We start from the raw sequence: 10,947 nt of genomic DNA, 5'->3' as shown, positions 1-10,947 counted from the left end.
GCAGTCTCTGGGCAGCTGGACAGGCTGTTCCAGGTGAGAGGCGAGTTTGAAAACCTGATATCCACAAACCCCCACAAGGCAGACATAAGCAAGGCCGGCGTATACCAGTCGGCTGACTCCATGCAGAAAACTCTGCAAAGCATTAAAAATCTGGACAGCCGCGTCAGAAGCAACCAGTGGACCGAGACCTTCAGAAAAATGACGCAGATAAGCGCCCTCGTGTCGGACACCACCGAAAGAAACGGCTTGAGAAACAGGAACTCTATGTCGAAAATGTCCAGCGGAAAGGTCTCCAACAACCTCTCTTCGTGCGCAGGAAAGGAGGTGGCGGTGTGCGACATGAAAAAGCGGTTTGACTCGCTTTTTGTCGGGCTTTTCCTCTTTTCCATGCTGCTCTCTGTGCTTATTGCCATTTAAAGCGCACGAAAGATGCCCAACCGGCGCTTGCGCTAATTTTGGGGGTTTTCCAGCTTCTAACAAATAAATCGTGTATGCCCGTGCAAAGACTCTTCCTGCCTGCACTTTCTGCGTGGGCATCCAAGTGCGTCCGTTTGATCTTTCTCTTTCTGCACGCTGAATGCATGGCTTCCAGGCTTGGCTGCGCTTTGGAGGGCCCAGTAGCCCACCCTGTAACCCCAGAAGAGCCAGCACATTGCCTGAATACTTCCCGCCCTGCACCCGCACCGATGCATAAAGGTCAAATCGATCGCTCAAAAATGCCGAAAATCCCGCGTCTATACGACAGTGCACTCATAAAACTCAAAGATCACTGCAAATCTGGTATTTAAAAGTAAAAAGCGAATTTTCGCCCATGCTTGTGCAGAAGAATGCAATCAAATCACGAGGCCTGGCTTTTTGCGGGACTCTTCTATTCTTATGCATGGTTCTGGATAGGGTGCATTGCGCAGCCCATACCCCTCCACAAGGCCCGTCCTGTGCGAGCCACGAAGTTCTTTTTAAGGACAGGGTAGAATCCTACGTAAAAGAAACCACTGCCGTATACAAAGTCATGCGGGAGATTAACCGAAGAAACCTTCTAGGCAGAAAAAAGCAGGTGACTACGTCCTGCCGCAACTACCTTCTAAACCCTCCGTGGACCTGCATGCAAGGCGCTCTCCACCGGCCCGATACTATGAGCTTTTTTGCCATAAACGAGTTTGACACTTCGACCACAATAGGCCTGGTCTTCGACAGAGACGTCTTAAAACCCCGATCTGAGCTAAACTGGGCGATTACACGCTGTTTTCACAAAAAAAAATCCAAGCCCGCGGTCTCTTTCATCCCGAAGGACAGAAAGCCCAAAAGCAAGCTCTTGTCCTCGCTGGCCCATCTGGGAAACGCCTTTGGGCTTATCATGCTCGGGTTTGTTGAGTACCCGCTAAAAACAAACCACATGTTTGCCCTCGACACAAACCCTTCTCTGATGAGTCAGTGCGTGTACGACTACATGACCACGGAGATGGCCATGCCGAAAGCCAACACATGGCACAACATGTGCGTTATTCGAAACAGCTTCACGGACAAGGATTATGTGCGGCTGGAGTACAGGCAGGAGGACTCGGACAGCATAGCGAGCATCCGCATCGGCAAGCACCACCCTCTTTTAAGAACTCTGCTTTTTGTCTTTTCCGGCGGACACCTTCCAGAGTCTGTCTCGTGCAGCGAAAAAGCCACCGAAAGAATATACACAGATCCCCCCATAGAGTCTGACCGTGAAATTCACGTGGAAATAGTGAGGTGTGTGCAGCTCCTGGCGAGCACGTACGCGCAGAAAGGCATCGCCGATAAAATCGAAAAAGTTGCAGAAATGGGGGCAGGAATGTGCATATTCAAGCTGCAGGCCATGCTGCACGAGGCCATCAAAAACGGCCTCACAAAGAAGTGCATTGATGCGCTTGTCGAAATATTCCAGCAGCCTGAACAACTTTCTCTTGTGACTGTGCAGGGAGACATCAGCCACATGCACTTGTTTGAGTACTCGAAAGACTACACGGTCGTTTCAAAGAACGACCCGGGAAACACGAGACGGCCCAGGGCCATCTTAGAGAACGAAGACGCGCCGTACCTGCAGCCACTGCCTGAGAAGGCCAGCCCAGATGCGCCTCTCGAAGGCCCTCTTTCCTCCGCCCCAGAACAGGATGTTTTGGGCGGCTCTGAAGGAATGTGCCTTTCCATGTGGAATGACCCAAGCGAGGCGCACGTTGTTTGGGTGCAGGTGGAGGAAACACCCAACGCCAAGCCGCTAATAATCCCGTATCACGTGCAAGGAGAGGAGTTTCGGGAAATTCTGCAATACTTAATGTGCCCATTGTCAAACCAAGCTATTAAAGAGACCCAGACAAGATGCATCGCATATGCCATGAATCAGAGGGCGGCGTTCTCTCTCGCGTACCTCGACCTTCTCTGCGCGCTTCCCACGGAGGAGCACAAGCTCACACATGAGAGCGCCAAGCAAGTCATGGAAGACCTTGTGAAAAGAGAGGCTGACCTGGCCGATCGAATGCAGGAGCTTAGAAAAGCGTGCACCACGGACAAAAACAAGAACAAAGTGTACAGAGTTTTGCCGCCCAAGGAGAAAATAGAGGTCTTCAACAACCTGTATTTGACTCGGGCTGAGGCGAGGGAAAGCGCTGAGATAAGAAACACCCTCAAAGCAGACTCTGTGGATAAACTGTTAAAAGAGCCGCACAGACACCTGGACATGTTTGGAGAGTACCCGCACGAGCCCACCCGCATAAAGTACGCCGAGTAGCCCAGATGCACACATCTGCATAAAGTATGGCGCATGCACATGCCCTTTCTATCTGGCGCTTTTGTCGGCATAAACAGAAAATGCCCTGAAATGCCCTGCTGGCGCCCGAGGCTTTGTGTGCCGTTCTGCAGAAAGGATCCAGCTTGAATGAGCACATTTTCCGTAGGGTTTGTTCTTTTGCGTCTGCCGCATGGGCCTCCAGTTGACCCAGCGGATTTACTCTCAGAAAATAATAAATTGCCAACTTGGAAAAGCACTAAGGCGCAGAAGTAGTCTCGTCTGCGCAAAGTCCAAAAGCAATCCTGGACAAAATACAATGCATGCTCCCGAGCACGCTGGAGCAATAAATACGCTAGCATGCACTTTGGCATCTCGCATGATCTTTTTCTCGTACGGGAAAGCTTCTGCTTTTTGCGTACTTTCACAGCAGAAGAACAGCTCCAGCGGCTTGCACCGCATGGCATTGGCCAGCATGCCCGCTTGGGACTTCTAGAGCCAGGCAGGGCCTTGCAGAAGTGCGTGCTTTTGCAAAAAGTCCAAGCAAAACAGCCAGTTTGACGTTGTTTGTGATGCCCAATACTTTGCTAAAAGGTGATGGCGTGCTGAAAATGCATATATTTGCCGCATATAGCATATTTTTTCAAAAATGGCAGGATATAGAAACATAATAAATTCAAAAACACTTGCGGCTTTCTTCGTAGTAATTTGGCTGGGCGCGCATCGGTGTGCAGCTTCAGACTGCTACTCGATGCGGGGCCTGGACAATGCATGCCAGGAGCTGTACGACATAAAAAAACTGAACGACTTGGAAAGAACGGACTTTGTGCATGAAATAATTCGCATTATCAACAAAAGAAACATCTCGACGCACAAAAACATCGGGGTGCTTAGCTGTGGGAATTTGATCATGAATCCAACCTGGAACTCGATTAAAATGTACCTCGCCCGAGAAGAAACAATGTATTTCCACGTCGTGAACAACTTTGACGGGAGCTCCAGCCTGGGGATAGAACACTCAAAGGATTTCGGCGCTTTTTTCAAAGCAAAGGATCAGCCTTTACTTTGCATGCTAAGGAAGACCGCGGGCATTTCCAAGCTTCTATTGGCGACCTTCTTTAACAAGGGCGAGCGCACGACGTTTGCCATAAACACGCACAACAAGCCCATAGGCGCGCGCTTGTTTGAAAACATGGTGAATAATCTGAACATCCCAAAGGAGCATATATGGCAGAATCTGTGCGTAGTGCGGAACGTTCTGGGCAAACCCAACTTGGTCTATCTGGAGTACCTTAGCAGAGACGAGAACATCGTCATTCGGGCTGAGTTTAAGCTGGACGACCCCTTGCTTGACAGGCTGCTGTTTCTGCTGACAGGAGGCCACTTTCCAGAGTCCCACATTTACGACCCCCACATTATAGAAAAAGTGGCCAAGAATCTTCCCATGCACTCAACCTACGAAATTGCGCACATGCACATTCTTAACGCCATGGAGGCGATTGCAAGCACTTTCAACTCGGAACAGGTCAGAAAGAATCTTGAAAAAGTATACAAGAGCGAGACGAAGGAAGTTTTGACGGGCGCCCAGGTACTTGTGTATAGATCCATGGTGTATAATATGGCCAAGGTCAGCGCAGAAACCATATACAGATTTTTTGACAACCGGTCAACCATGCATGTTCTTGCGATTGACGGGCGCCTGGACAAAATGTACCTGTTTAAGTACAACAGAAGCTGCTTTAAGTCCAGCGAAGAGGACTCGGACATCCTCTTCAAGCCCAAAATGACATCATATGACCCCCTCAACAGCAACCCCAGCGACAACCCCATGCAGTTCGATTTCGGGCACGATCACACTGGCAAAAACTTCCGCATAAGCATCCCTTCTCTTTTTGAGAGCAACGACAGGTCTTCACAGAAGCAAGCCCCCAGTGAGTGCGGAGCCATGGTTTTCATATGGAATGACCTTAAAAAAGATAACATTGTGTATGTGCAGGTGATCTTTGCAGGCTCCAATTTCCTGCACATAGTACCATACCGGCTGGGGGACTCCAGGTTCCAGGCGGTTTTACAGACTCTCATGCGGAAAACAACCAAAAGCCAGCTCGAGGACAGCATGTCCCAAGTCCTGATGGCTGCTCGGGCAGAAGACAACAAAATATTTCGCTCGGAAATGGAAAAGGACGAGACAATTAAGTATCCTTCTTTCTCCAATGTGAAGCTCACAAGCATAAAGAAAATTGTTGAAGAAACCGGGAAGCACTCCAAAGGCCAGGAGGGCTCTGCCCAAAGCGCGTCCTCTGCAGCGCCTCTCGACGAAGAAGCGGATATGATTAATCACGTAAGATCGCTGAAAATAGCAGCCGACAGATATGCAATGTACAAGCATTCACAAATGAAGTTTTTTCTAGAAAAAACCCCCGAAGAGCTTATTTGCCTTTTGGCCGAGTGCAAGAACAAGCCCATGATTCGCTCAAATTTGGCCGCGGACTCGCCAAGCAGCCTCCCCAACAAAGAAGCGCCTGCTCCGTGTGCAGACGCCCCATTGGAAAACCCCTAGAATTATCTGGCCACTAGACTTTGGACAGCAACTGTCCAGAAATAAATAAAGCGAATTAGCACCTCCAATCCCTGCAAGCATGAGTGGCCTTGCCCCGAAAAGACAGGCCGGTCACTCAGTGCTATTTCTGGCCGTGCCCCAGAAATTCCGCAGACTGCGCGGAATTGTGCAAGAAAGCTGCTCCAGGCATGCGGCAAAGCTGTGCGTAAGAGCGGTACAGACAGAATCGCGCATTTCCAAAATTGCAACTGACTTTACAGATGGCCGCCGCTGCGTCTTGGGCTTTTTAATGCCTATCAGATAGAAATGCAATCTCTCCGTGTGTTCTGTTTTCAACGGAGCTAAAAGATAACAGGGGGAAAGCCCACTGTCTTGAAAATGATCGACATGTGCAAATATTTAAATATCTGCAGCATATTTTCGCATAAACCATGCGAGTTTCAAAAAGTTATCAAAACACCACAATTTTCCTGCTTGTGTATGTTATACACTGCATGCGGGTGTGCACAAGCACAAACTCCACGAAAAAAGAGGACCTGGCCTCGGATGCAACTATTTATGAATTCATACGCTGGCTCAACAGGAGCAACGTGCACTCTCGGAAAGTGTACCCGACAATGTCAAGCGGATACTGCATTATCAACCCTAACTGGGGGCAGATTAAAGAAAGCCTTTCCTGCCCAAATACCATAAGCTTCTATTTTATAAACAGGTTTGACACGGGAACTGTCCTGGGCCTTGAATTCAGAAAAGACCACCCAGCCTTTGTGGACAAAGCCGGCAGCGCAAAATACTTGTCCGATAGCGAAAAGGTTCTGCTCCTGCTAAACCGTATCTCGAGCTTTTCAGACGTTCTGTATCTTGTCTTTCAAAAATGGGTGTGCAAGGAGCATCTCACATACGCCATCAACACAGGCCTGGAGAAGGTTTCAGAAACAGTGCACTCCTGCATCCTGCACCAGGGCGTGCCAAAAGAAAACATATGGCAGGACGTGTGCGTAATAAAAAGCGTGCCTAGCAGCCCAGACGAGCTGCGGCTGGAGTGGATTGACCGGAAGGAAAACAAGCTAGTTTCCCACATGCTGAGCATAGAGAGCCCGCTTTTGCACATGCTCCTGCACGTTTTTGCAGGCGGGTTTCTTCCTGAGTCTTCTGTCTGCGAGCCAAACCTGCATTCCTCTGTGTATACGCAAGGCCCTCCAATGCTTTTACATCGCGGGATGCACAGGTTTATAACTTCCATATGCAAGAATACTTCCTCCTGTCTGAACAATAGCAAGCTTTTCAAAAGAATTTTGAAAAACAGAACCGGGGAGCCACACGAGCGCGCGTTTTATCCCATGGTGTGGCTGTCTGAGGTGAAGACCAAGATGAAGACCCCGAATACCGCTGCTTGTCTTCTGAAGGCCGAGTTCATCCGGCAGGACGTAATTACAGTTCTTGTTATAGAAAGCTCTCTAAGCCAAATGTACATGTTCGAGTACAGCGCCAGCGGGTGTCCTTGGGACCCAGACGGCAAGTTCATGCCTGCGACAATTCCCTTCGAGTATGACAAAATAGAAACTGAGCTGCAAAAGGACTTTTGCTTTGCAGTGGGGCCGCCCGACGAGGACAACACCATCATCATAAAGGGCCGCAAGCCACTCAAGGCGCGCGGCACAGCCTCTCCCGAGGTAAATGATCCGCTAATTGTAATGTGGAACGACCCCTCCCTGCACGACATCATATGCGTTCAACTAGACACCCAGTACAAAGAGGACTCTGTGCTAACTAGATACGACGTGTTCTCGAGCGACTTTATGGAGATTCTGACCTCTTTGTTTGATGCACATAAAGTCAAAAACCTTTTAGAACTGCAAAATAGAGCGCGCGACCAAATGATAAACACGCTCGCAATGGACAGGCTGACACGCGCTGACTTGGTCGAGTATCAAACGATACAGACGTGGGGAGGCGCTCCAGCGCGGTCCATACTCGATGCTATGGAGGAAAGGTACATCAAGACACAAATTAAAAATGCGCCTGCAGGACTGTCCGAGCAAGACATGGTGTTGTACAAGAGCATGGTATCTTCTTTAGGCATCGCCAAAACAATTGCCATAAAAAGGGCCAAGTTCAAAGATACACTGCAGAACAAAGACGGAGAAGTGTGCGGGTTCAGGAACCTGCAACAAGCATGGCCAGACCTATACGCGCCCCAAAATGCCTCTGGCGAAAACGACGCAGTTTCCAAAAAGGACAGCGCAGACTCTAAACAGCCCAGCACCAGGCATAAGAGCAAGAAGAAAAACAAAAAGAAAAAATAAGCAGCCCAAGAGCAGAAAGACGGCGGGCGTAAAATAGCTCGGCACCAAAGCTCACCCCAGCGCCCTTTTACATTTTCATGCAGGCTAGAATGGCTTTTTATCGATGCGTGGGCGCACATGAGCCGGTATGTTCAGCAAAGCCCCATCTGCGCACACCTGCAAAGGGGCACGTTGAAGCATATATGAGGAAAGTGTATCGAGATATGGCAGATTCTTTAAGGCCCTAGAGTTTCATATGAAAGCAATGCGCTCAGCGGATGCTTGCTTAGTGGGGCAGCAAGCTGCACCGTTCCAGGCCATTTCCAAAAGCGCCGCATCATTCAAAAGGCGTTGAAAAACAAAAGTGCAGCATAAGTGAGAATAAATACAGAAAAGTATACTAAACTTCGCGCTTAGAATATGCCATGTCCGGGTATATGCGTCTATTTTTACGTGCGTGCATTCTATGATGTTAAGAGGTTGGACCCATCTCTACATGCTCAGTGCAGGCCTTTCTGCTCTCTCCTGCCTTTTATGCTTTTCTGTGCATTTCTCTGGCGCGATCGCACTTGTGCCTCTACGCTGTAAACTTCTTGCTGGCAAGAGAAGAAAAACAAAGTCTCCAAGTATTTTCAGAGAAAAAACGGAGTATAGGCTGAGGCTTTAAAAATGCTGTATAAATGCTTTGGTTTTCAGAATTTGCTGCACACAAGCAGTTCAAGGCCAGAAAAGCGCCAAAGAACACGCGTCGAGAAAAAGCAGCCCGAACGCTGCAAACAGGTGGTGGGCGCAGAAGGGTTGGCCTGCACTGTTTACACATCGCCTACGCGCATTCCAGGCTTTCCAGTGTCAGCACAGCGCAAGAAGAGGCGGGTGCTTTACGGGCGTGCAGCAGAACTCTCAGAATCAGCAAGTCCGGCTGTATTATGGTGTGGTGGCAGATGCACTGCATTGCAAGCGGCTGTGCCAGATCAGCGCTTGCCCTGTGATGTTAGCATGCCCAAATAAAACTGCAATGAAATGACGTCTGCCATATGCAGATGACAGCGCGAGTCGGCGCTGCGTGTACATGCAGAACCAAGAGCAGGCGCACAGCCAAGCACACAATAGCACACTTTCGCCATGCGTGGGAAAAAGTTGCATTCACGGCCTACATGTATTTAGATAATGAATTAATTTTTGCAAGAATGCCAAGCGCTATAGAGAAAATATCCACTCTTGCAGGCGCTGTCTTTGCGTGCGTGCTTGTTTCGGGTGTGCGCTGCGGAGCTGACAGCGAGGCTTGCAGCTCTTCGCGCGAGCAGTTTATAGAGTGCAACCACATCCAGTACATGTGCTTGGACGACGTTGTGTACACGACAGCTAGGATTCTCAACAGGAGAAATCTAACGGCCAAGAAAAGGTATCCTTTGATCTCCTGTGGGAGGTTTATCTTGAATCCCACGGCTGAGGACGTGCTGGAGCGGGCTCTCAACCAAGACTTTGCCAGCTTTTTTGTGATAAACAACTTTGACACGTCCACAGTGATTGAAATACAAGACAGCGTAGCTGCTCTAAAGAGCCTTAATAAAGAAGAAGGCGCGCCCGGAAGCACACACAAGCTGTCTGATCTGGGGCATCTGGCCAGCTGCAATGGCATTTTGATTTTGTCCTTCAGCAGCTTTCCATGCAATAAAACGCACACGTTTGCCATAAATACGAACTTGACAGAAATCTCCCCCAAGACTGTAGACTTTCTGGTGAAAAGTCTGAAAATACCGAAAGAAAACATATGGGGCAACCCCTGCGTAATTAGAAACGACCTGCACAGCCCTGCGAAGATATACCTGGAGTACACGGATGTAAACCAGCCCGATATGCTCGTTCAGATCCCCATCCACACGAACGTGGCTTTGCTAAAGATGATGCTGTTTGTCTTTCTAGGAGGGGCGTTTCCAGAGTCGCATGTGGGCGACAGCCTGCACTTCCTAGAATCTCTGCACAAAACCCCAGAGATAGTTTCCAAAAATTCTTCTCGTGTGGCGCTTGCCCGCTTTATGCAAATTATCTCGTACTCGTACGAGCTGTTCTGCCTGGAGGAGAAGTTCAAGGCGCTTTTCGAAACAAAGACCACGATGGGCGTCTACAAGGTGCAGATGCTCTTCTATGGGTCCGTCCAAACAGGGTCGCCAGACGCGTCCATCAAGGCCCTCAAGGACATATTCAGCCAGCCCACGCACATGGCCGTTCTCGTGATAGACAAAGAAATCAGCCAGACATACCTCTTCAAATACTCGCGAGACGGAAAAGGCAAGACAAAGTACGACACAAACGAAGACCTGCGGCCTACCCCGGCTTCGGAGAAATTTGTCGAGAGCCCAAAAGGGAAGCTCGCTCAGACGAAAGTCACGTTCTACGACCCCGTCGAGAAGAAAGACCGCACTCTCTGCATGAACAATGAGGAGCTTGCAAATGAACTTCGGAAGAAAAAAAATGCCGACACCCTGCAAATGCTAATGTGGAACGATCCAAAGCTTAAAGACATAGTCTGGATACAAGTCCTGCTCTTGCGCTATAATACTGTTATTGCCATTCCGTACAACATAAACAGCCAAGAGTTTACATTCATGCTGCGTGCCCTAATGACAAAAATCGGCCAGGAGGAGATGGACCTGTTCTTCAAAAAGTGCAACGACTACAGCATGAACGAAGAAATCCAGCTGGTTCTGGCCCGAGAGGACATCAACGACGAAACGTCTATTTACGAAAACCACCGGAACAAATGCATTTTTATAACAAAGAAAAGCATATGGGAAGAAGACCCAAATCTTGCCATAGCGCGCCTCCACCAAACAGCCGGAGGAAGCGTGCGGCAGAGGGGCCGAAAAGCCCGAGCCCAGAGCGCGCCGCCTTCAGAAATAGAAGAAAGCCTAACTGCATGCAAAAAGAAGGCGCTGCAGTATGCAGAGCTTAGAGCCGCGTTCAAAAGGGTGGCATACAAAAGGGGCTTCAGCCCAAAGAACACAAGGGTATTGGAAGGGTCGACAAAAACGCCCTTTGACTTTCTGAATGTGTAGCCTGTCCGCTGCCCATAAAGAACATTTCGTGCCGCGGCTATATGCCACTCAATAAAGAAACGTGCTACGACTAGTCGCCTTCATGCAAAAAGTGTCAAGCGCGCCCACAGCACTCGATGCATTCGAATGCATCTTAGCTTAGTCTTGCCTGTGAAAACCCCTACGGGGCATTTCTCTCTGGCCGGGTGTGCTTTCTGTTTTAACTTGCAAAGTCTATTTTTGTCTAGTTGTACGCTTTGCAGTTTGCTATTTCCAATTTGCAGCGCATAGAAGAACAGAAGACCGCACAAATGCCTG

The 10,947-nt window shown here is 49.1% G+C and overlaps 5 protein-coding genes across 5 annotated transcripts; all 5 read left to right on the top strand.

Moving 5' to 3' along the window:
• On the top strand, positions 1–417 carry NEMAJ01_0499 (uncharacterized protein; the record flags this gene model as incomplete). Its single annotated transcript, XM_047914337.1, has 1 exon — positions 1–417. A coding segment is annotated over one exon (417 nt), but the record flags the coding sequence as incomplete, so codon positions are not given.
• A 394-nt stretch (positions 418–811) lies between these two features.
• NEMAJ01_0498 (uncharacterized protein) lies at positions 812–2,752 on the top strand (the record flags this gene model as incomplete). Its single annotated transcript, XM_047914336.1, has 1 exon — positions 812–2,752. The coding sequence occupies one exon, from the start codon at positions 812–814 to the stop codon at positions 2,750–2,752; it is 1,941 nt and encodes a 646-aa protein (XP_047770293.1).
• Positions 2,753–3,398: 646 nt separating this feature from the next.
• On the top strand, positions 3,399–5,309 carry NEMAJ01_0497 (uncharacterized protein; the record flags this gene model as incomplete). The annotated part of the gene is made up of 1 exon (XM_047914335.1): positions 3,399–5,309. One exon carries the CDS (start codon positions 3,399–3,401, stop codon positions 5,307–5,309), a length of 1,911 nt encoding a protein of 636 aa, XP_047770292.1.
• A 431-nt stretch (positions 5,310–5,740) lies between these two features.
• Positions 5,741–7,615, top strand: NEMAJ01_0496 (uncharacterized protein; the record flags this gene model as incomplete). The annotated part of the gene is made up of 1 exon (XM_047914334.1): positions 5,741–7,615. One exon carries the CDS (start codon positions 5,741–5,743, stop codon positions 7,613–7,615), a length of 1,875 nt encoding a protein of 624 aa, XP_047770291.1.
• Positions 7,616–8,781: 1,166 nt separating this feature from the next.
• Positions 8,782–10,650, top strand: NEMAJ01_0495 (uncharacterized protein; the record flags this gene model as incomplete). Its single annotated transcript, XM_047914333.1, has 1 exon — positions 8,782–10,650. The coding sequence occupies one exon, from the start codon at positions 8,782–8,784 to the stop codon at positions 10,648–10,650; it is 1,869 nt and encodes a 622-aa protein (XP_047770290.1).
• Between the last annotated feature and the right edge of the window lie 297 nt (positions 10,651–10,947).

The sequence above is a fragment of the Nematocida major genome, assembly GCF_021653875.1.
Source record: "Nematocida major strain JUm2507 chromosome Unknown 2438, whole genome shotgun sequence".
In the NCBI taxonomy this organism is placed as follows: Eukaryota; Fungi; Microsporidia; genus Nematocida; species Nematocida major.
The sequence above is the reverse complement of the archived record's forward strand: the minus strand, read 5'-3'. Positions and strand labels throughout refer to the sequence as shown.